Source organism: Ailuropoda melanoleuca, chromosome 7 (assembly GCF_002007445.2).
Source record: "Ailuropoda melanoleuca isolate Jingjing chromosome 7, ASM200744v2, whole genome shotgun sequence".
Taxonomy (NCBI): Eukaryota; Metazoa; Chordata; class Mammalia; order Carnivora; family Ursidae; genus Ailuropoda; species Ailuropoda melanoleuca.
The window spans coordinates 89,138,106-89,164,169 of record NC_048224.1 but is presented as its reverse complement, the minus strand read 5'-3'; the positions used below and the strand labels follow the sequence as shown (position 1 = coordinate 89,164,169).

Here is a 26,064-nt window from a genome sequence, read left to right as displayed (position 1 = left end):
CCAACTATAAATATAATACTTGTTTTTGTAGAAACCAGTCTTTTTTCTTAATAGTATTTTTATAAATGTTATTAGTTTTCTCCCCAAAGGGACAAAAGGGGGAATTCTTTTGTTCTATTTACCTTAGAGGTGTCTATTTCCTAGCACATAATAGTAAAGGTAAACAATTTACTTTTATTACACATATATAGTCACTAAATATGAGGCACGGTTGTAATTACATGGAAAAAATCTTTTTTTTTTTAGTATAAAAAGGTTTTGAGTGAAACGTAATTTGTTTTGTTTTTTTTATTAAAATATTTCGTAACAAAGGGACAGCATGCCCTAAGATTACAAGTTAAATGAATGCTCTGCATAACTCCGACTAATTGCCATGTGACTTTTTTGCCTTTTTTTAAAAGATTTTATTTATTTATTTGACAGAGATAGAGACAGCCAGCGAGAGAGGGAACACAAACAGGGGGAGTGGGAAAGGAAGAAGCAGGCTCATAGCAGAGGAGCCTGATGTGGGGCTCGAACCCATAATGCCGGGATCACGCCCTGAGCTGAAGGCAGTCGCTTAACCGCTGTGCCACCCAGGCGCCCCTTTTTTGCCTTTAAAACGTAATAAAAGCAACCTGAACCTTCCTTCTTAGGCTCAACCTAATTTCCCAGCTTCTATTTTTTTTAAGTATTCATTTTAAATTCCTTTATGCATGATTGTGAAATTACTATTTTTCCAGTTTTCCTTAAAAGGGCACAGATGCGGTTGAACTTCCTAATTATCTTATTAACTTAGCGGTCCGCTGGCATCGTAAAGTCGCAGAGGGTAAAGAATTCTGACAGTTTTATTGATCAGTTCCTTATGGCCATAATTAAGTAATTCTGTTGGCTGTTGTGCTTTTTAAACATGGCAAAAACAAGGATTCCATGATTTCCTTCAGAAACAATGATTCTGTTAATACTCAATATTAGAAAACATATTGTTTACATGTAACGTGAAATTCCCTTGCCATCATGTTCTTTTCTCTTCTACCCCTTTGCAAAGGAATGTGTGTCCCCCCAGTGACATCATGCTCAGTTCATGCCTGTCCTCACCTCAAGTATCACTTGCTCCAAGAGCCATCCCTCATCCCCCAAGCCCTAGGACCATCTCCTTCCTCAGGAGTTCCATGGCCCCCTTCCATTATCACCTCCCATCATCTTGGCAATATTGTACTGTCAAGACCAGGCAATGTGTTATTCGTTCACCACTGTATTGTCATCTGGTGTCATGACTGACACAAAGTGGACAGTTAATTAAAAATTCTCATTTTTAATTTTGGGTCTAAATACCAAACTCTTTTGGAACTATGGGCATCTTGGCATCAAAGCCCTCTGGCCTTGTCTGTTTCTTGGAAGCCAGATTCCCATTCCTTTTGGTTTGGATTAAAAGCTTTTTGTTGCAGGGGTCATAGTTTTAGTCTCTCTCTCTCTCTTTTTTTTAATCATACCCCAATCACACTGGTCTTGTGAGTCAATAGACGCTTATTTATTAATGGTAAGGTCATCAAAAAGAAGGTGTGAGCTCCTGTATCTCTACCAACTCCCCAAAAATGGGAGAGAATGGCCTCAAATTTCTGGAAATGAAATTCTTCCTTAATAGGAAGATGTTTTTAAATTTACTCTTATCAAAAGCTTCTCTCCCCTCAGTTCTGTTTCCTAGCTGCTTGGTAACAGCAGGCTAAAATGTTATAACTTTATTTTTTCATTAATTTAACAATATTAAATTCCTGTTGGTATCTGGGAGTGGACATGAAAGCCTTGCCCTCCCACTTCAGTCAGCTTAGCTGTGTGTGGGGGGGTCTTAGGGCACCATGATGACCCCCAAGGGCTACCATGAGATATTTTTAAATTTCAAAGAAAATTTAATTGTAATACTCAACATCTCTTGAACACCATACAGACTACAAGTTTGAAGTACTGGACGGTTTAAACATTAGGTTGCACTACATTCCTTTTGATAATATATTTTTGTAAAGCTTGGGTTTTCAGTAGTCACTGTGATAAACAAACACCACACAAGAATTAATGTCGAAGAGGAAGTGAGGTTGTTATCGTCCAATCTGATTTCAAGGTTTGACGTATATACAGTGCCCACGTGCTCACGGCTAGTTATTTAAGAATGAAATATGATACTGTTTTTTCTTTTAAATTATATTTATTATTTTTTCAAAGGGCTCTTAAGTTGTTAGGACATAAATACTTATTAAGTTGTTAGTACTTAACTACTGTTAGGTATTCCTTTTGGCCTAGGCGCACCGTGACAAAAGTGTTCAGACATTAAGGATGAAATGAGGCCAGAAAGTTAGAGAATCTCTGTTCTCATGGGAGGGACATACAATAAATGATCAGCTATGTTTAAGTTCTCTTCAGGGTATAATGGTTGCACAGAAGAGAGGAATCTTCATCTGGAAAGTTCAGCGAAGTCTTTATAGAGGAGGTTGTACCTAAACTGGGTTTTGAGCACAAAAAAAGAGAAGTTGGAAATAGCCAGTTGAGAAAGAGCATGGCGTAGAACCTGGTAGTGAGGACCTTGGCACATTTGGGGCACCGCAAGTAATACTGTCAGGTTAGACCAGGTCGTGCAAGGGAAGAGCATCAAAAGACATGACAGGGGAGAGAAGGAGGGTTCGGATCATGGAGAATCCCGGGAATTATGGAAGGCCTTTCATGTTAGCTGAAGAGTTTTGACTTTATCTGACATGTAAGGGGGGGATCCCCTCAGACATGTTAAGCAGAGTTGTGGCATGATCAGATTTGTGTTTCAGAAAAAAAATCACTGTGTCATGAAGTGGAGAATGGTTTGAAAGGAAAAGGAGAAATATAGGGATCCCAACTACCAGGCTGTTATAATGATACACTTGAGAAATGACAAAATTTATATTTGACAAATACTGTTAACCAAAGACCAAGACTTGCTTGGGGCAGCAGTACTGTGGGATAAGCCACAGACCCGGCCCCCTAGTTTGTCTTTTCTTCATTAGCTGTGGGTCTTGGGCAAATTGCTCAACTCGCCTGAGCCTGAGACTCCTTGGCTATAAAACAGGACAATTAATGAGATAAATATATACAGAATACACAATGCCTGATAATCACAGTGCCTGATACGCAATAAAAATTATTATTACCTTAACTTCGTGACTCTAAATGACTACATAATAAGTTAATAAATGACATCAATAATTTTATCTTTGGACATAGAGGTTATTTCTTTTTCCTCTGGAAGAGGTTGTGTTCTTTGCCTTTGATTATTTTTAACAGACAAAAACGTGGATTTTTTACCTGTACATTCAAATGGAATTAATGAGAGTTTAAAATATTTTCCCCCACTTTCTTAGGCTTTATGACAATCTATCCTGTAGGGAAAAGAAATAGAACTAATCTTTTCGAAAAATATTTCCCTTCATTGCTTTTTAAAAAGACATATTTTCGTTTTTCTGATCTTGACTATAAAGACGCAGCTTTTAATGCTTAGAAAATGAGTGAAGAGGATTTGCAAGTGAGCACAATATTCTGTGAGGCTTTCAGGCTCCTCCCCTCCTGTCTTTCTGCCCAGGGAAGACAGTAAGATTGAAATTCAAAAGACTAACGTACTGATTAGCCACTGGTGGAATTGGATGGAAATCAGGAATGAGATCTCTCTGGGAAGAAGCTAGGAAGGAAGGCTATAAGGAGAGAGGCAGTGGTCATTGGATCTTCATTTACGTCTGAATAAACTGGTGCTAATGGGTAAGAAGCAATGAAAGGACCTCTGAGTAGGCAGAAGAGCACAGGAGGCCAGCTGGAAGAGAGCAGGTTTGTAGGGTGTGGTATATATTTGAGGCAAATGTTTGATGGAAGTCTCTGAATTGAGGCTGTTTAAATAGTGTGTACGTTTTACTTATTAGGAAGATACGTTCTTTAAACAGAATGTTAAATTTTGAGTCAAACAGGAAAGGGGATATAGGACACCCTGAGCATTTTGATGCCTTCCTTCTCTGAGAGATATATTTATTTACATGGTTGTAAGACAGTGCATTCAGCATTCAAAAAACTTTTGATTGAATTATACGTACAGAAAAGTGCACAGATCATAAATGTAAAGTTGGTAAGTTTCCACAAGCTAAATGAACCCATGTTGTCACAAGGAAGAATTACCAGCACCCCATGAGCCCTCCCATGCCCCCTGCCATTCTCCACCAAGACCCACTCTCTTGGCTTCAAAAGCAGAGATTATTTTTGTCTGTTTCTGTGTTTATAAAATGAATCATTTTGTAAGGAGCCCTTCTCTGAATCCTTTCATTCAACATCATGGCTGTGAGACTCATCGATCTTGTGGCACGGCTGTAAATCACGCATTCTCCTTGCCCCATAGTACCCCGTTGCACCGATACGCTGCCATCCGTTATCCCTGCTACTGTTGAATGAATGCTGCTGTGAACATTTTCTAGCACAGGTCTTTTGGTGAACACACATCACGTTTCTTTGGGGTATATACGTTTGTAGAAATTGAATTGCTAGGTCCTATGGTATCTGCATATGTTCAGCTTTGATAGACACCCAGCAGTTTTCTGGAGTGTTTGCAGCAACTCCTGCTCTCCCACCAGCAGCGAATTAGAGAGTTCTGTTGCTCCACACCCTCCCCAGTGTTTGGCACTTTCCAGGTGTAGTTAGCTGCTGCTTTGTTTTCATCGTATCTCTTCGGGCAGCTACAGCAGGACCGCATTGTGGTTTGTGTTTGCCTGAGGGCTGATGAGGTTGGTCACCTTTCATCCGTTGTGGACCATCCGTATACCTTCTTCTTTAAATTTCTAGTCTTTTGCTCATTTTTCATTAGGTCAACTGGCGCTTTTTTGTGCGGGCTCAGAGGAGTTCTCTATCTATTCAGCTGTTCGACTTATTTTTTTTTTTAATTTAATGGATTTTATGTATTTTTTTAAGACTATAGATTAGGGGATTTCAGAAATGAAATGCCTTTTACAGGAAGGAAGTATTTATTTATTTCATATGAGGACTTTTTTGTATATTTCATTATAGTCCTTGCCCTGTGTCACATGTGTCTTGAATGGTCCCATTTTAGAAGCAGTAATAACTGAGCTGTATAAATGCCAGCAACAATAATACAGTGTGGGCTTTTTGTTTTGTTTTGTTTTCAGATGACAATTTATGAGGACTCTGTTGCAGCTCATCTTACAAAAATCCTCAATTCTGATGAACATGCAGTGGTCATATCGTCTGCCAAGTGAGTGATGGAGTTGAAGGCATGCATGAAATAGTTCTATGGTGAAAATGCTCATTCCTACCATTTATGTCACTTTTTTGTGATTTTTTTTCCTCCCCAAAAGTCTGTGAAGTTTACAGAATTAGATATACTAAACTTGCGGTTTTTTTTTTAAATCACTTTAGCATCTTATTTGCAGTAGAGTATATATCTGGAGGGTTTTTTTTGGATGCTTAATCTGAAACATTTTTATCAGAATGGTGTGGTAAGTGTTTAGAGTTTAATTAATCTAAGCTCCTATTTAAAGAAGCATTCATAGGTTAACTAAATTGAATTTAAATTAAAAATTAATAAAAATAAAATAAAGAAGCATTGATGATTCATTATAATATGGAAAACACATTTCACTATAGTTTATTATTTCCATAAACACTACTCTTTAGGAACTGTTTACATCAGGAAAGGGAAAATAGTGAAGAGATTTTTCAAAATGACATTCATCAGCATGTTTAAATTACATAATTATATTTTAATTCAAAGTTATCAGATTTTAGTTCAGTTGATTCTGTACATGGAGCCAGAGCTACTTGATTTTATTATCCCAACTGTTGCCTGCCTGGAATTTAGAATTTAGTTTTGAAATATCTATACTGATGTCCTGAGACCTAGAAAGTCAACAAGAGGAAAAGGTGAAACCAGCTGAAATTTTCAATGGATAAGCAAAGCTTAAAGCATGCATTAGGATTCTGGCTTAGCCAGGAAATATTACTCTTATACAGAAAGAGGAGAACAAGAGAAGTAAAGAAAGAGAGTGAGGGATTAGAGAAGTGGTTGGGGCAAAATACACCACCTTTAGTATATTACATACTTTGCGAAGAATCAAGGGAAGACATGATGAATCATTGTAAATAAATTTGCTTGTGACAGAGTGTAAATGTAGTGACAATTGCTTTTGATGTCATAAGCCCCAGGAATAGGAAACAGGGCTGAGCAATAGGAGGCCTTGAACAATTTAGGGCAGGGGAGCACACTGGTTGCCCAGAGAGGTGGGCTGCAGACACCGTGTTGGATGCACAGTGCTGCCGCGGGTTTTCTGGTGCTGTTTTTTGGTTGGGCGTTTTCTGACGAATTATACTGCCTTATGGGGAAATGTGGAAATCTCCAGTTTGCCCCAGGCCTCAGCACTTCCTATCGCCTTCCTCATGTTGGGCCAAATTTATATACCAAAGTCATTCCTTAGGTAGTTCCTAAGTTACTCCTACGAAGAAGACATTTGCTTTTGCCACCCTTGTCCTATGAATCAAATGCTTTTTTTATAGGACATTTAGAAGATCTTGCTAGAAAAATGGAAAGCTGAAGTGGAAACTTTTTAAAAGTATAACAACTTATAAAAGAATTATTCTTTGATGCAGTTAAGTAAATATTTTATCTGGCCACCTTTCATAGTTTGGATGCTAGCAAATCCTTAATATAGGCCTTCATGTGTTTGATTACTGCCTTCTATACATTTTACATATTTTTAATTGAGATATAATTGAATTTTAACATTTTTGTTAAATAAAATCTTACGTAGAATTCCAATCTTTAAAAAATTAAAATTCTATTTTGTTGTCATTAATAAATTGGACAGCATTAAATTATTAGTGTTTATGAGAAAAATTAAGCTATAATTATAGATGACAGTTATAATTTTGTATTCAATGTAGTTTCTAGTTATTTCTGTATCTTATTTTGACTATTGAAGACAATTTCCTTATTGCCTTGTAACTGAAATAAAATACAGAAATAACTGGAAACTGCATCAAATATAGTCTAAGATTTGCACAAAAAATGTGAATTCTAAAAGTAGAAGCTCGATATTGTCTCTAATATCTCTAATGATTATTTGAGCATGTAAAAAAATAATATCCTATATTTCTAAGTGAAATTCGAATCAAGTATTTGCAGAATCTTTGAAGTATTTCTGGAAAACAGCTTCAAAACCACTGGAGTAAATTGCAATATTGGACCAAGTAGAAGTAAATCTGAGGTCCTAGCTGGGATTCAACCGTTTGGTAGCTTTGTGGCCTGTGTCTGTTTTATCAAGTATAAGAATGGAAAGCATGCCTGTGCTTTCTCCCTCATGGAACTGTTGGGAGAATTAAGTTGAGTAATGAAATAAATATAGAACTTATAAACTACAGAGTGCTATATTAAATTATGGTATCATCATCTCATGTTTTAATCAATTACATTCAAATTTTTTGTTTGACCTTGGCCTGGCTCTTTGTCTAGGCTCCACTATTAGCTTTAGCTTTGAATTTCTCTCTGACCAGCTCATTTGCCTCGAAACAGATTCTCTGCTACCCCTGGTCCCCTTTTGTCACTCATCTGTGCTCCCAGGCTGCCCAGCTATCCTGCCTTTATAACCCCAGATCAACATTTTAGGGGATTTGCCATAAAGGGGTTCAAGAGAGAAGAAAGGACAAAATGTAGTAAATTCGTACCAGCAATACAGTGTTATTTTAAATTTAATTTTTGTTATGGACATTTTCAAGCATACATAGAAGTAGAGAGACTGGTATAATGGTTTCCCACCATACCCATCACATGGCTTCAGTATTTATCAAAATTTTGTCATCCATTCCCACTTTCTTTTGCTATAGTATCTCTAAGCAAATCCCAGAAATCATTTTATTCTACTTTCAGTGTATCTACCTAATAATCTTAGTAAAAAGTCTAATGAAATTAGTAACAATGCTCTAAGACTATCTATATTACTCAATTCATATCCATTTTCCCTAATTATCTCAAAGTTTGTTTTAAACAGTTGATTTGTTCAAATCAAAACCCAAACAAGGTTCAGATATTGCATTTGGGTTTTATGTCCCTTTAAGACTTGTAAAATCTATAATAGTTCTCCCTGCTTAAAAAATTTTTTTTTGTTATGGAGGCATGATAACATGATAATTCCCAGTAGCTTAAGCTGTTTTAACTATTTTTAAAATGCTGAAAATACTGATGGAAAAGCTATATTCCATTAGCATAGCTAATATGTAGGTTAACTAATGTAGTTACTATGTGTTAACCAACATAATGTCAACATTTCTTTGATTTTGAAATTTTGTCAGTTTGGTATGGTAACATGAGTTACCTTCTGAGAATCAGAAGCATTAGTTAGCAATTACAGGTGTCATTTATTAATAAAAATACAAAGCAAAGTTATTAAGTAAATGCAATTTGTTCTATAGAGAAAACTTAGAAAATGGGATCATTGGCCAGAAAAAATAAGATTGGAACTATGGCCGTAGAACCACAGAATTTCAGATTTGGTATCTAAGAGATGATTTAGGCACCCTCCCCCCTCATTGAATAGATGAGGTAAGATATGTAGTTGTTAGAATCTTTCCTCAGAGCACAGAGATAGCTAAGGGTTGTTATAGGTTATGCACTGATACTTGCAAATCATCTTTAATTTGTGATTGGAACTTCTTTTTACACCAGAAGGAAAATGAATTTTTCAGATTCTCACAGACGACCCTGCATGCCAGTAGGTGCATCTGTTTGGACACCATTGCCCTATTTTTCTTAGTGTAGTGTTTGCATATTTTACTGTTATTTGCCCCTATTAAAAAATACGTGGAAAACTGATAAATGAAGATACTGCCACTAATGATAAAAAGTATAGACCTCATGAATACAATATGCTTGCAATGATAGTGGAAATCATCAAGCTTGCTAAATATGGACTTTTGTTCGCTTCAACTGCATATTTGTGCTCAAATTGGAAGAGAACAAAACTAAAGAAATAAAAGGCTTGGAAATATCTTGTCAAAATTATGACTAACATTGATCTAAGATATAATTAGGGATTAAAAATTTTTATAGCCCTATGGGAAAATCCACATTCCACTTCCATTTATTTGATTTTTGCACATGTTTTCCAAATGTCTTTGTGCATTAAAATAGAAAACTATATCAGTTGGGGAATGTCTTCCATGTTATCATGTCAAATACTTCTTAAAATTGTTTTTCTCCAATTTGCAAGTTCCCAGGTGGTATGACTTTGAAATCATGCTGTTTTTAGGTGTACACTTTATTTCAATTTTAAGAATTCTACATTCACTATTTAGGTATAATAAAAAGTTAGTTCATCTCTCCAGAGTTTAATATTTTATGTCTTCTGGAATCTGAAACTTATTGGAGCCTAAGGTAGACCGTTTCTTCTGATCCTTCCCGCAACTTACATGGCAAGTAGTCTCTAACACAGAGTCATACTCTCTTCATCCAGCCTCCATCTGCCTGAGCAACATGGCACCTTTGTTGCCCCTTTCATTCCTACACTGATGGACCAACAGGCTGTGTCCCTAAGAGTTAGTAAAATACCAGCAAAAGTAGCTATGATAATATTATGGCATATGCAGTTTCCCAAATTTCTCAGGAGAAAATGATATCAAGACAGTGTTGTAATAATAGCAGGGAAAACCTCTATTTTAGAGTTACATAAAGAGGGAAGACGGTCAGTGTCTCCTCTCCTTAGAGGTGAGACATCGTAGAGAAACTTTCAGTAAAGTGCATAGAAAAAATTTCATGACAGCCTGCCTTAATATTTCGAGAAGTTCCATAAAAGTAGTATCATAAACCAAGAAGACAAAACTTGAGGTCGAACCCATGGCTGCATCTCTAATTCTAAGCTAGAGCCTCTGGAGAAATGTGAATTTAAAAAGCCAACAAAGAGGTTGAAGGTTAGGAAATAATGACTTTTTGTCCAAGTAAAAATCTAGAAATGGTTGCCAAAAGAAAACAAAAATTTTTAGGAATAATTCATTTATTTTTTAGATGATAATTGTGCAGGTTTGGTGTGTGTGTGTGTGTGTACTGTATCTATTGAATGGCTTGATGTCATAATACTTAAATATCTGGAAACATAATCATTATGTCACTCACACACCAGAGAAAACTGTGAATTTAATAGAAAAAAATAATTTCTGGAACCTGTTTTTTTTTCCCTTCAAATTTCTCAACCCGTATCCATAATAAAGAGAAATACTAGTATTTTAAAATCATCTGATTTTGTTTTCAGAATCACTATTACCCCTTGCTACAAAAAGCTGGTCACATATCATTCTGATGGGTTGTTTGTAATCCAACATCAGTCCCAAAGACTTTTGAAAGATTTTAGTTAGTGTTAGGGTTACAGATTATTTTTTATTTTGATCTATTTCTATTGCAAAGAAACCAAATGTAATTGAAAGCAACAAACAAGTAAACCATATATTGTTGACACTAACAAGATCTAAATTTTGTATATGACTATCCTGGTACCTGAAGGATAAAAACAAATGGATTTACAGAGAATATAACTCAATTCAAGTGGCAGGTTGTTTTCACAATTCCTTTCCTCTTCAGGAACAATACACTTTTAAGATACCCGGATCATGAATAGTAGTGTGACAGTGACAACATTAAGTGACAAATTTATCCTTTTTTTTTTTTTTAACATTGCAAGTTCTGTTATGAAAATATGTAAGGTGCTGGAGATACCGGTTATTTTTTTTAGTGATATCTTATATGGTTTTTATTTTTTAAATTTTTTTTAAATAATAATTTTTTATTATGTTATGTTAGTTTTATATGGTTTTTAAATTTTTAAAATTTTTTGTTATGAGCACTGGGTGTTATACACAACTAATAAATCGTTGAAGATTACATCAGAAACTAATGATGTGCTATATTTCGGCTAACTGAACATAATGCTTATTTTTTTAATGAGATCTACAAATACTCTTCTCAAGAATTTAAATATTTGGGGAAGACTTGTTATGACCTTCAAATGACGATCAGTTAGATTACACAGAGCAAAGTTTATTCATGTGTATTTCCATTTATCACTCCGAATGTCTTGAACTTGCTAGTACGTGTTACACAGCACATAGAAGTATGGGTTTTATATACAAATGGTCCCTGTGCTCTGACAGTTTATCTAATTGTGCTTGTTTTTAAATGTGTTTGTAAATCAAATCAAATCAGCCTACGGGGTTTACTGAATTGCGCAATTTCTTTTCCTCAAAGGATACTATGTGAAACTGTAAAGGACTTCGTTGCCAAAGTAGAGAAGGCCTATGAGAAAACGTTGGAAAACGCCGTTGCAGCTGACGCCGTGGCCAGTAAAGTAAGCGGGTCACCTTCAGGGCATGCAAGTTTTTTTACTGACAACGTTAACATTGCACTGTGTTTCACAGCTACATTGATTAAATGACTTTCTTGCCAAAACATCTTAAATCAAGAGAAAAACTACTTTTGAATCAGATGTGAGGAATTAAAATATATTCTATTTTACGGTTACCCTTGAATATGTAGGAAAACTGCATTGCTGAAGACCATCCGACATCCTGAATTTTATAATTCAACTCCCTTTTCCTACAATTGACATCTCCAAGGAGAAATGCTCAGCGGTGGGGTCACATGGGGGAAAATGCTGGGTGGCTGGTGTTCCAGCGGGGAGAGGAATGGCTTTCCATTTCCAGGCAAACTGTCATCAGGCTCCTGCCTAACTGTGGTTCTTGGGGTTCTCCAGACGTTATGGTCCTTGGCCCCTTTCAGGGTTCTCTTTCTTGCTTTGCCTTTTTCTTTATAGATGCCCCTCCCCCGCCCCTTTATGAGCTTTCTGAGGCTAAAGTAAGAACCTTAAAAGCTACTCCCTTTGCTTTCGTTGGTTCATGACCCGGCATTCTTACAAAAGGTTTGGCTTTCTTGGGCTTGCAAAGGAAGGCTCTCCTCCAGATTTATGCTGTAAATTGTGTTTTAATTGAGTGAAAGGAAAAGGAAATAGAAATAAACATACATTTGATGTGTTCAGCCCCCTTTTTCTTGTTTTTCTACTCTGTGGAGAGCTTCAGAAAACAGAAGACCTCTCTAGCCATATTTTTTTCTCTTAACTATTTCTGCTGTAGCCTTGTCTTAGCATGATATCAAAGACAAATAAATGGAGGAGGAAAGGAAGGGAATCTGTGTGGCGATAAAAGGTGTATTAGGGCAGTCGTAGCAACAGCTTCAGCGCTCCATGTTTCTTTCCCCTTAGTCATTCGAGCGGAGCAGACAGAAACAAGGGCGGAGTGCATGTTTTTCTTTTAGCATCTTCTTTTTCTTCTTTATCCTTGTGCATTTTCCTTTTTGCTCTTTTTTTGAGCCAGTAATCCCATAGGCACCATTCACCCCTTTCACAACCAAAGCTTTGAAGGAGAGCTTACCAAGACTCAGCCAGACCTGCAGTTTATGATGCTCAAAACGGTACCATACGTCAATTACTTTAAAAAAAGCTTACACAATGTTTTGTGTAAATTTTGCGTAAGTTTTTTGTGGAATGTGTCACTTTGAAGTGAAGTGTGTGTTCTTTTCTTTTAAGGAAAAATACCTACATAAAGATGATAGAGATTTTCTTTTAAGGAAAAATAATTATATGAAGATGGTAGAGTTGGAATATTCTGGAAGCACACATAAAGATTTACGTAATTGTGCTTTTTAAAAAATGATAAATTATTTAGTCTATGAGCTGTCTAAAGTATAATTTATAATGGATAGCCAATTAATTGGTAAATATTAATGTAGGCGTCTTTCCTCTAAAATCAGAAGTGATTCGCTCATATTGTCCTTTTCCATTTCCACCCAATGGAGATTCATTGCTGTATTTTTGTTTTCTTAGTGTTCGGTCCTAAATGAAAAGCTTGAACAACTACTTCAAGCTTTGCACGCAGATTCCCAGGCTGCCCCCGTTCTCCCAGGCATCCGCTCTCTCATTGTAGAAGAAGATACTGCGGAATCTTCCAGTGAAGAATCCTTGTGTGAAAGCAAGGAACAGCTCGCGGATGACCCTGCGAAACCTCCCTCCCAGAAAGCTGTCAAACCAAAGGAAATAATGTTGCGGGCAAACAGTTTAAAGAAAGCAGTGAGACAAGTCATTGAAGAAGCCGGCAAAGGTACACATGAACAAAATTAGCTTTTGAAGAAAGTAGCCGCATCCCTATCTTGTAAGCACAGTGGAATTTTCAGATTGGTCAGACTGTACATACACGAAAAATTTTCAGGCAGGACAGAAGATAAGGCCCGTAGAATGAAATTTATACCAAGTCCTGTTTATTGTTTTATTGTTTTAGTAGGATCCACATATGATATTAATGTGAGGATCACCATATTAATGATACATAAAGTAACATCTCAAAGGTAAAAATACACTGGAAACATTGAAAATTACTTTAAGTAACAATTCTAAAATTTTAAATATCTTTTACCTAATTGGAACCTGTTGAGTTCTTAAAGAAAATCAAACCTGTAAACTACTTTGAAAATACTTTCTTAAATTCATTTCTTAAATGTTTATGTTGCTTTTTAAAGAGTCTATAAAGGTTCTGCCTGTATTTTAATTTTTTGTATAAATATAATGCATATACTTCTCTTAGAATTTTAGCAGTGGACTAAAGTTAACTTTAATATACGAAATTAATATTTGAAAACACTTTACAGGTTGTAACTTGTAGTTGGACTTGGAGTTCATTCTCGAATTCTTTTTTCCTTCTGATAAAAATATAATTTTTATAATTTTAATATTTAGTTTTATAATCTCTAGTACTTACAGACATCACCCCCAAACTTATTACCAGCTAGTGTTTATTTGTGAATATGGAGTTTTTTGCTTTATGTTTCATTTTCCTTTTTAAGCATATATTAATATTTATGGATTTTATTTTTACTTGTCCAAACATGTTTCTCTACTTACTACCTAAAGTTATGGATGACCAGAGTGTTCATCCCTGTGAACCAGTTAACCAATCATTCGATAACGATAGTACAGAAACAGATGAATCTAAGGAAGAATCTAAAGATGATGATGCAACAGCGTCATTAACTGGTAAGAAAGCTACAATTGTTCTGGAATCAAGTAGATTACCATTCTGCTTTTCGTTTTCAAGAGATTCTCAGTGTGAAATAAACTTCGCATTTTTATTTTTTTTATTTTTTTAAAGATTTTATTTATTTATTTGACAGAGAGAGAGACAGCCAGCGAGAGAGGGAATACAAGCAGGGGGAGTGGGAGAGGAAGAAGCAGGCTCATAGCAGAGGAGCCTGATGTGGGGCTCGATCCCATAACACCGGGATCACGCCCTGAGCTGAAGGCAGACGCTTAACCGCTGTGCCACCCAGGCGCCCCTGCATTTTTATTTTTAACAAGGCTTTTCAGAAGTTAAAACTTAGCTCTTCATGAATACTAAAATAATAAAGATAACATTTAGATGATTGTCAAGTACTCCACATCCCTTTTTATCATATCGCCTGGAGATTATCATAACAAACTAAGGCTTATGGAACCAAACATGGCTAAATATCTTGATTTTCCTGAGGAAAAAGGAAAGAAACACCTAAATCAGCAGATTTTAACCTGCTTTTAGGCCAGAAATGCCTTTGAGAATTATGTGAAAACTGCAAGTCACACGTGCACAACATTTGCCATTTACGTAATTGAGCAGTCCCCTGAATTCCGTTGATCAACCTGGACAGTTTGCTAACTCTTATTGCTAAATTAATCTTCAAAATCACTGGACATCTAATTACAGCCCTGTCTCTACTGAAATTATGTTTGCTGGGAAATTAATACGTAGTCACTTGAAGAATATTAATTATTCCTCTACTTTTTAAGTTTGAAGATGAATTTATACTCTTAATATTTCAGATTGTATAAGGGAATAATTACTTATTTACTAGAATAAAGCAAAGCAGAAATTAAAGTATTAATGAAGCTGAGAAGACAATATGAAAATAATTCCATGATACTAATGAAAAGTCAACACTATTAAATCAGAACTGTAATCATTCAGTTTTTGCTTTACTTTCATTACATATACACTTGGGCGGATTGCTTAATTTCTAGGCAGTTTCCTCATTTGTAACATGGAGAATACAACCAATGCATACATAGTCTACACCCTTAGTCCTTTCAGACTTGATGCACCTATTCCAGCACACAACTCAACTCTATAACCTTACACCCTGTAGGCCTTAAAGGTCCCTGTTGCAGCATATAATCCAATACAGGCATATTTTGTATGGCCTTTGAGCCTTTGGACCACTCACTTTCTTTTTTCGGTTCGTTTTAAATATTTCATGTTTTTAAGTAATCTCTGCATCTAGCATGGAGCTGGAACTCACAAACCCAGGGTGAAGCGTCCCAAGCTCGGCAGACTGAGCCAGCCAGGCACCCGCCCCTCACTCCCTGGCACTACATCGAAGTCTTAAGATCAGCTTTTAATTGTTAGGAAGTTTTTCTTTATACTCAGCTTTATATTTTCTTCCTTAAATTTCTACCTACGAGCACACTCATTAATAAGGTTTTATGTAGGATAATGTTAACAGTAACATTGGTGTGGATGACATTTGTGTGATGCTTTATGGGTCGCTTCAAAGCAAGTTTATGTATGTTTCTTCACGGTATTGAAGATAACTCCAACAGGTGGCAGCCCCTAAATCGTGCTGAAAGCAGCTTCCGTGGCATCATGTCCTCTTCCCACACCTTCTATCTTCTTTTCCACATTATCTCCTAAATTCCTTTACCAATTTTTAACTTGATTTCAAACGTTTTAGTTTTTCTGGTTGCACTCAATTGGTCAATATGATGCCCTATTTCGAACTCAGTCCTCCTGATATTTCTGTAGTATAACACACACTGATAGCCAGGCACTACTCGTTCTGGACATTTTTTTATTTTATAAGGACAACGCAGGATTTCTTCTTGGCATGAAGTATTATTTTGTGATACTCTGTAAACGTGGTCCCCTCCTGTTTTGTGCAAGTGATTTTTTAAACCTAATTAGAGTGATACATGCTTATCCCTATGAACTTTTATCTTTTTGATTTGGATCTCTCATTGCATCATCTCAAAATCTTTTGAAGCTTGATTGTATCACCTCAAATTTACTTCATCTAGAGTTTAATAAGCAGGACTTGTATGCCTTCATCCGTTAATAAAACTGACTTAAGTAGGCTGACAGTGGCATTCTGACAGTATGCTGCTTGATCATTTCCTTAAGATAAGGAATGGTTTCTTTGGAGGATTGGTTTTCCAGCACTCACTGCTAATGGTTTTCCAACCAGCTACCATCCCATCTTACTATATTCTCATGAACCAAACACTTCCATTATAGTCTGCAAAGAAAACCAAAAAATAAAGGTATGCAGCTATAGATATTGATACTGAAATAGATATAAACTTACACATATTGCAACATTTGATACCTTAATGTTGCAATATTTGATCTTATTTCCTAGCTAGTAATCCGATTTAGTGGGAATCAGTAGTAATAGAAGCATTTCTGTATTAAATAATCATTACTTTTTGAAGAGCATTCATTACATTATTAAATTATGCAATAATTCATATGCCTGAGATGTACAACACAGTGTATTAATATGATCAATGAGATGTTATGTTTAAGAAGAACCATGAAACATTAATTTAGTTACCTGCAATGTTACATCAATCTTAGTCACTAGGACGCTCTCTGGTTTTTGTCAGAGATGAATATCAAAAGGTTGTTTTTATTAGAAATTAGCTCCAGGTCTCACATCTGTCAAGGAAAAAAAAAAAAGGTGGCTGTCTGCTACTTTTCTTTAGTGCAACTGGACCGTTTTTGAAGAAAGAGAAGGGAATGTAAGATTAATATGGTTAGTTTGTAATTAGTCTTAGGGAGAGTAAAGATAATTAAATTTTCGAGTATTTTTAAATTGAGTTTGAGGAATAATGTTTTTTTTAAACACCTGCCAATAGCTCCTAAATTAGTTAAAGATACTATTTGCTGTCCATTAAATTGCCTTAGTTTAGACAGATTTAAATCTCTTTTTTTGTTGACTTTGAGAGTAATTCTGTTTTCGAATAATTTTTTTAATGTATTGAATATTTAAAAGAATGTGATAGACCTGTTTTGTGCACATTTTTGTTTTGAATATATAGTTAATTGAGAAGTACAGGAAATGTATATTGGTTTCATTTGGGAAAAAAAACCATTTTTCCTTTCATGTATGGCAGACAATGTTAACTCATGTTTCACATATTAGCTCTGGGAATTCCATTAATTAAATGATTACACTGGTAGTAAACATTATAACACATATGTACCATTTTCAAAAGTCATCAGGCTTCAAAATTTCTTTTCGTCTTTTAAAAATGGGTTGGGCACATCCAGTTTAAGAGTATTACTGACCTGTAATTATGGTAGGCCTGTATTTTCTACTAATCTCCATCGGTTTGAAATGAGCTATCAGGACATCTACCCGTGGCCGAATCCCTCCAAGGATAAATCTCAAAGAAGTGAAAACAATGGTAAAAGAATAGGTAAACACAATGTAGTATTTTCAGTTCTGCTAATTGATTTAAATATGCATTAAATTATTTTACGTCCTGAATTTATCAGGGCTTGCTTATTTTTATAACTTTATCATTACGTCTTTTTATAATCGGTACTTTTGGCCAACAGTTAAAACTGCACCTGCACCTCGGTCTCCAGATGGCCGGGCAAATCGTTCCCAGACTGACTCTGGCCCTGGTCCAGCTGTGGCAGCCAGCAAAGAAAACCTCCCTGTGCTCAACACTAGAATAATCTGCCCAGGTAGTATATATTCTGAAACATGGAGTATTTTTAAGTATGTCTGTGAAAATGTATTAAGTACTCATTTCCATGCACTATAGAAATGTGTTCTTAGAGATAAATGTCACATTGGGAATATGTTCTTGTCACTCTTACCAGCCAGACTCCAGATCCTTGGACTTCTGTGTGTGTGTGTATGTGTGTATGTAAGAATTGCCTACGAAGTACTAAAATACATGTTTTGGGGCCCTGCCCTGAGAAATTTTTATTGAATTGTACTAGAATACAGCCCAGAAATCTGCATTTATTAAGCACCCATGGTAAATCTGATCCTATATTGGGGCCCTGCCCTGAGAAATTTTAATTGAGTTGTACTAGAATACAGCCCAGGAATCTGAACTTATTAAGTGCCCAGTGTAAATCTGATCCTACATTCTGCTACCTGTTAAGTATCTCCACGGCTTTCCTCTTAGTGGTAAGCCATGAGTCTCTCCGTCTTTTTTAAGCTAGTACATTGCTTCCTTTTGGGACATCGGAGGCATCTATTCCAGCTCTGATGAGATGGATTGACCTTGGGTTTGGGTTACGACTCCTGGAAAGCAAAGAATATGTGCAGCCGGGGAGGAAAAAATGTAGATGCCTCTGATCTCTCCTTAAATACCAGTTGTTTGACTTAGTGAAAACTCTCCAGGTTTATTCCAGAGTCGTTTGGATCCCAAATCAGTCTGAAAATCAGTCTGTCTTACAAGCTCTTTATAAAGGTGAATCACAATTCAGTAATAATAGTTGGAGACTATTATCACACTTACGATAGTGGATGGAACAACTAGACAAAAAGCAACAAGGAGAGAGTAGGTTTGAAAAACATATAAAACAAGCAGACCTAACAGGCGTCTACAGAACACTCCACCTAACAACAGCAGAATATACATTCTTGTCTAATGCACATGCAGCGTTTTCCAGGATAGATCATATATTAGGCCATAAAACAATTCTCAGTGAATTTAAAAGGATTGAAATTATACAAAGGATGATCTCTGACCACAGTGGAATGAATTTGGAAATCCATAACAGAAGGATATTTTGGAAATGTAAACATATGTGGAAATATGTGGGTCAAAGAAAAAAAAAAACACAAGAGAAAATTTTAAATCCTTTGATATGAATGGGAACAAAAATACACCACACCAGAACTTACTCGATGCAGCTAAAGAAGTGCTTAGAGTGAAATTTATAGCTGGAAATGCCTATATTAAAAAGGTAGAAAGATCTCAAAACCTAACTCTCCACCTTAATAAACTGGAAAAAGAAGAGCAAACATACCCAAAGCAATCAGCAGGAAGGAAATAATACAGATTGGTGTGGAAATAAATGACATAGAGAATAGAAGTCAATACTGAAAATCAACGAAACCAAAGTTGATTCTGTGAAGTTTAACAAATTGACAAGCCTTTGCTGGGGTGACCAAGGAAATAAAAGAGAAGATTTGAATTACTGAAAATCAGGAATGATAGAGGAGAGACATCACTAACAACCTTACAGAAATAGAAAGGATCATAAGGGAAAGCTATTACACGCCAGCAAATTAGATAACTTCAGTGAAGTGGACCAACTCCTGGAGACGTGCTAACTACCAAAACTGATTCAAGAATAGGAAATCCAGCTAGACCTACAACAAAACTTCCTACAAAGAACAGGCCAGCATGCATATAGTTTCAGTTAAGGAAGGTAAATAAGTTCTAGAGATCTGCTGTGTCCAACATTGTACCTATAGTTAAAAATACTGCCTTGTACACTTAAAAATTTGTTAAGAGGATAGATCTCATGCTAAGTGTTCTTAAGTGTTCACAGTAAAATAAAGTAAAAAGTAAAAACAAAACAAAAGGAAACGAAACAAAATAAAACAACAAAAAAATCTATCTCTAAGTCCTGGGCTCACCTGACTAAGTTATTTTCCTTTTCTCATGGTTGGGTGGGAAGCCCTCATCATTGCTCTACCTCCTAATGATCTTCAAATGAATTCATTTTACATTTTGCTCAGCTTTTGTATTTGCCCTCCTAGTGAGGAGGCGTAGTTGGTCTGATCAACTGATAATCTGCTATCATCAAAATGGTACATTTACTTTTAGTTTTTGCAAATTCTGGGTTGTTGTGGCTTCCCACAAATTGTTGTTCTCTCGGGGTGCCTGAGTGCCTCATTCAGTTAGGTGTCCGACTCTCAATTTCAGCTTAAGTCATGATCTCAGTGTTGTGAGATTGAGCCCTGCATTGGCCTCCACACCCAGCATGGGTTCTCTCTTCTCTCCTTCTCCCTCTGCTCCTCCCCACTGTGCACACGCTCTCCCTCTAAAAACAAACAAGCAAACAAAAACTACAAAAAAACAAAAACTATTTTCTCTTATAAATCAAAAAGAATCAAATCAAATCAAATGAATGGAGGAAGGAAGGAAGGAAGGAGAGAAGGAAGGAAGGAAGAAGACAATCCATAGGACAGGAGAAAATAGTTGTAAATGGCATACCTGATAAGGGACTAGTATTCAGAATATATAAAGAACTCGTAAAATTCAACAATGAAAAGACAAATACCTCAATTTAAAAATTGGCAAAGGATCTGAGTAGACATTTTTACAAAGAGATACACAAATGGCCAATATGCATATGAAAAGGTTTTCACCATTATTAGTCATCAGGGTAATGCAAATCGAAACCACAATGAGATACCACTTTACCTTGCAGGGATGGCTGTGATCAAAAAGGACAGATAATAACAACTATTGGCAAGGGCTTGGAAAAATTGGAACTTTCATACATTGCTGGTTAGAATATGAAATGGTACAGCCATTTGGAAAAACAGTTTGGCAGTTCCTCAAAGAATTAAACACAGAGTTAACGTATCACCCGGAAACCAACTCCTAGTTATAGACCCACGAGAATTAAAAATATATGTCTACACAATAATTTGCCAGTGACTGTTTATAGCAACATTAGTCATAATAGCCAAATAGAAGAAACATCCCAAGTAATCATCAGTTGATGAATGGAGAAACAAAATGTGTAATATCCATACAGTGGACTATTATTCAGCCTTTAAAAAGAACAAAGCACTGATAAATGCCACAACATGATTACCTCCTAACATGTTATGCCAAGTGAAGGAAGCTTGCACAAAAAGCCACACATGAAGTGATTACATTTATACGAAATGTCCAGAATAGTCAAATCCATACGGAAAGAAAGAAGGTTAGTGGCTTAACCGACTGAGCCACCCAGGTGCCCCTCTGTTAATATTTTAAATTGAATATTATTATCTATGCTTTGAGAGTATGGAAGTGCTAACTTTATGACGTTCTTGGTAATTCAGCCTTTATTGTAAATTCCTTGCAGACTACCACCTTATTTGCTACAACAAAGGAAGTAATATTTATTTGCTGAAGTTAAAGAATCACTAGAATGGTAAATGGGAAACTGTCACAGAGACCCTTATTTGGGTCTTCATCTGCTGCATTGTTACGATGTATAGATACTAAGAAGTCTCAAAAATCCTGTAAATACCAATGTCATGGTTCTTAGTTTCGACCAATGAGAAGAGCAGACACTGAAAACCATGCTTTGGGGGAAGGTGCCTGAGATTCAGCCTGAAAACAATGCAAGGGCTCTTTCCTCTGTCTTTTTTCTTGACATGTGATCCAATATGTATTTATTTTTCTGAGCAGGTTTAAGAGCAGGACTAGCTGCCTCAATTGCTGGGAGTTCTATAATCAACAAAATGTTACTAGCAAATATTGATCCTTTTGGTGCAACGCCATTTATCGACCCAGATCCAGATTCAGTGTAAGAAAATACTTTTGTAAATATCTTGTTTTGGCTTTTCTTGTTTCTACGTTATACTAATGGTAACGTTGTCAATGCATTACAAGAAATTTGGCTCCCCATACAGAAAGGGTCGTCAGAAAATTCCAAAAGTTGGTAATGAGTACATTGGTGCATTTGAAACACAGTGGTTTTCATGATCTGTTCCTGAGGTAGGTTCTGTCCAGCCCATTGTCTCTGATAACAGCCCTGTGGCAAAACGAGGCACAGCTGTGTTCACTTTCCCCTAGAATACTGTATTCATCAGCACCTTTATAACCATATTTTTGCTATTTCTTTTTTCCTCCTTTCTCCTTAGTCTTGCCAAATCTTTCGTCTTTCCCCATCCAGCTTCTAGGTTTATTTATTTCAGGAAGCTTCTGGCCTACATTGATCTCTTCCCTTCTTAAAACTACAATTTTTTTTGGCACTTCAATATGAACTTTTACTTCCATATTTAATTTTGCTTTTGTTATATCTCATTTCTTTAATGATACTCCTCAAAGAGTGTACCTTCCTTAAACTTCTTTGTATTTTCCAAAACACCCAGAAGAGTGGACTGGACCTAGTCATTTTACTGCTCAGTAAATATTTGTCCATTGATAAGAGTACAGTGGAGAAGAATTTCTAGTGATCAAAAAAAGAGCGTTGGCACCTGACTGCAAGGCCCTCCCACTTCTGTGTTTGGTGAGGGGCTTACGTAGGAAGCAGAACTAAGGTTTTATTACAATTAATAGAAAAGCATTATCATGACTCTGTCTCTTCTTTGCCTTGCTCAGTATCCCTTTATATCACATGTACCAAAAATGACATATATGTACTGGAATTGTGCATGTGGCATATGAATAGGAAATCATTCCTGCTAAGTTCTACTCACATCTATAAGGCATGGAAGCTTAAATGCTTTTAAGTGCTATTTTGTGTGCAAATGGTTATTGTTGTTATGAATCTGAAGTTGACTTTTATGTGCTTTTCCTTATTATCACAGAGATGGATATTCAGAAAAATGTGTCATGAACAATTACTTTGGGATTGGATTAGATGCAAAAATTTCGTTAGAATTTAATAATAAGAGAGAGGAACACCCTGAAAAATGCAGGTAATTTTGGTAATAGTAATAATGTTATTACATAAAGGTAATTTCACTTTAATTTCATTTATTAGCTCTTTTGCTCACTCTGCCTTTAAAGAGTGAATCAATAATAGCTATTGAACTGTCTGCCAATATTTATTTCAGGAGCCGAACTAAAAACTTGATGTGGTATGGAGTCCTTGGAACCCGGGAGTTACTACAGAGGTCGTATAAGAATTTAGAACAGAGGGTTCAACTTGAAGTAAGTTCATCTTGAAGTAAAGATAGTTCAGATTATCTTACTTAGAAAAATAATTACATTTGCAGAGCTAATTTGGCCTCAGTGCCTCTTCAGGCGTTTAAACGCTCAGTGGAGGTGATGATAACTTTATACTAACGGAGGTATAGACGCTGGATGTGAATGACACACCTAAGTATCATTATCATTAGCTCCTGAAATGTGGATGGCTCTGCGGAGTTCTGGTGCCCCGTGAGAAGGTGGAGCAATGGGAGGGCATTTATAGGACAGCATCTCTGATGAATTCTCTCAGATTTTCTCATTTAAGTTTACAAATGCTGACCCAGTTCCATAATGCCTGTCATTTCACAAATCCCTCAAAAAACATTCAGAGTAAATCGACCCTTTTAATTTAAATGTATGTTTGTTCCAATTATTTCTAACAAGAGTAAAATAAAAAGAGATTTTGAGCATTTAAGTTTTGTAGTAGTTTTTACTAATTTAAAGCAGAAATTAAGGACAACAAAAGTTACTTCATCTCCTTCACTAACAGGAAAAAGAAGATTGGGGACATGGCTCTGAAAAGTCTACCGACTTCTGTGAATTTTATTTTCTTTCACCCTTGGTCCAGGATTCACAGTTTATGCTGATGGACATGTCTTTCCTACCTAGATATTTTATAATGACCAGATATTTTTAATGAAGGTATAGCCTATGTACAGAAAAGTGTGCAAATCTTAAGTCTATAGCTCATTACATTACACAGAGCGTTATTATTTTAGGTGTTATCTTCACACTGGAATGTGGACTACAGACATGCCTGGCTCCTTCCTTATCAACTAAATGTCCTAGTAAAGATGAACTCAGTATCCCTTCCACTGTAGAGCACAACCACACGATCACCTGGTTTGCTTTATCGTCGCTGTGAAATTAAGATGGGTGTTACTGGCAATTTTCCCATTTCCTTTAAGTTAGTTATAGGATTTAAACAGCTTGTTCTAAAGCGCACAAAGATACCTGCTCACTTTATTGGATTCAGAAAAAGTTTCTTATTCTACTCAATACTTAATGTTTGTTCATTTTAACAAACACACACTGAGCACTAGCTGTGTGCCAGGAATGGCCCTAGGTGCTGGAGTAGAGTAGAGACCTTTGAATGTATTTTTATGAAAAAGGAAAGAATATGTAAAAAACGCACGGAGGAGTACAATCAAGTATAAAATATTCTCAGTTATTTAAAATGGTTGAAAAATGGATTGAAACTGGATTTTCATTTGTTCTAAAGATTGGCGAACATTTTGATCGGGCATTAAAATGCAAGTTTTATAAAGTTATGTTAATTACTTTTTATTGTAAGAGTTAATGAAACTATAGCATCTATTGTAAGTATGACATCTGCAAGCTCTTCTCTTTTAAAATGAAGGATTACACCTTCTATCCAGTAAGAATTTACTTACATGTCATGTATAATTACTCACCAGCCAGAGGATACATTTTCCCTATTTAATTGGTAATTTTAATTTTCATTTAAGTGATTAATTAGAAGACACAGAATATATGATAATTCCCAATATACATGGTTTTTCTTTCCTTGGTTTTGGTTCTGACTACCTGAGAGACTCAGCTTTGAGTTTGGCCAGCCACCATTTAGTTACAGAGCAGGAGGACGGTACCAGCAGTTGAGAGAGGGGCTAGATAAGGTGGTTAGGACCTAGAAGCCCTCACTGAACCTGCTTTCGAAAGGACACTCAACATAAGCGCAAAGGTGACCATAATGTAAGTGAGAATATCATAAGTGATCTGAAAAAAAAAAACTTCAGAAAAGTACTCTCTGATTTTAACAGAAAGAAGAGGTAGAACATTATTTTAAGTTGGTTTTCTATAACAACTTCTGCCATAGGAATATACACTTTAAAATTTTTTTTAATTAAAAAAAAGATAAAGCTAGTGTGTAGGAATATATTTACAAGAGAAGCAAACATTACCAATATACTTCCCTCCATCATCCTTTGTCTTTCGTATTCCAGTGGCTTCCCAACAAGCAGTTCTGCTCTTTTTATCTAACCTCTAAGCTTTTTACTTTACAGTGCGATGGGCAGTATATTCCTCTGCCCAGTCTTCAAGGAATAGCAGTGTTGAACATTCCCAGCTATGCAGGAGGCACTAACTTTTGGGGTGGAACTAAAGAGGATGATGTAAGTATTTTCTTGCGCCTTGCAGATGCTAGGGACTACCCACATTCCTTGGCCCGGGGCCCCTTCCTCCGCCTCCAGAGCCAACAAAAGCAGCCTGAATCTCACATTGCATCGTTCTGATCTCACCCACTGCCCTTCTCTTCCACTTTCAATGACTTTTGTGGTTACACTGGGCCCATTCCATCATCCAGGATAATCTCTCCTCCTCAAGGTCCTTCCTGTAATCACACTTGCAAAATCTGTTTGCTATGTAAAGTAACATTCACGACCTCAGCAGATTAGAACATGGACATTTTGGGGGTGGGAAGATGGACATTATCCTGCTTACCAAAATACTTTTGTACTTTTTAACTTTCTAAATTTATGTGTCTCTTATTATTATTTTATTTTTAGAAATGTTAAGAGCGTTCATTTGGCCTTTGAAATTTAGGGCTACGTTTAGACAGGAAAGTGTAAAAAAGAAAAAATACAACCTAGCAAATGTAATAAATGTTTTAAAAATAATAAAATGAAAGAAGAAACAATTATTAAGATATACATAACAATAAAAAAGGGATTATCCTAGTCTTTGAAGAATCACATGTATGGAATGATAGCCCCTTTTATTTGAGGCTTATAATATAAGAGTTCCCACTGACCCATTTTTTCAGGTCTTGAATGAGCTGACAGGAATTAAAGTATAAAATAAATTGGAATATATTTGTAATTTTCGTTATATGACTATATTCCCATCTTATTGAGCTATAAAACTTGTATTAGCTTTTAATTTTTTGTCAGCCTGTAACTACTCTTAATATTTTAAAGGGAAGAAATCCGTGAGATAAAGATAAATAAAGCTAACAACACCTACTAGGTAATCAGATAGTGTTCTCAGAACT

The 26,064-nt window shown here is 36.0% G+C and overlaps 1 protein-coding gene across 9 annotated transcripts in view; it reads left to right on the top strand.

The window, feature by feature from the left end:
- DGKH (diacylglycerol kinase eta) overlaps window positions 1-26,064 on the top strand; it is a 166,832-nt gene that overhangs the window by 110,895 nt on the left and 29,873 nt on the right. For all 9 annotated transcript variants that reach the window (XR_004626756.1, XR_004626755.1, XR_004626754.1 and 6 more), the window contains exons 14-22: window positions 5,157-5,242; window positions 11,273-11,372; window positions 12,903-13,176; window positions 13,983-14,105; window positions 17,722-17,853; window positions 21,546-21,663; window positions 22,670-22,780; window positions 22,919-23,015; window positions 25,079-25,186. Coding sequence is in view for 5 of the 9 variants with exons in the window: in XM_034665235.1 (XP_034521126.1) it covers window positions 5,157-5,242; window positions 11,273-11,372; window positions 12,903-13,176; window positions 13,983-14,105; window positions 17,722-17,853; window positions 21,546-21,663; window positions 22,670-22,780; window positions 22,919-23,015; window positions 25,079-25,186 (1,149 nt within the window). In the remaining 4 variants the exon portion in view is untranslated. The remainder of the gene's footprint in view (window positions 1-5,156; window positions 5,243-11,272; window positions 11,373-12,902; window positions 13,177-13,982; window positions 14,106-17,721; window positions 17,854-21,545; window positions 21,664-22,669; window positions 22,781-22,918; window positions 23,016-25,078; window positions 25,187-26,064) is intronic.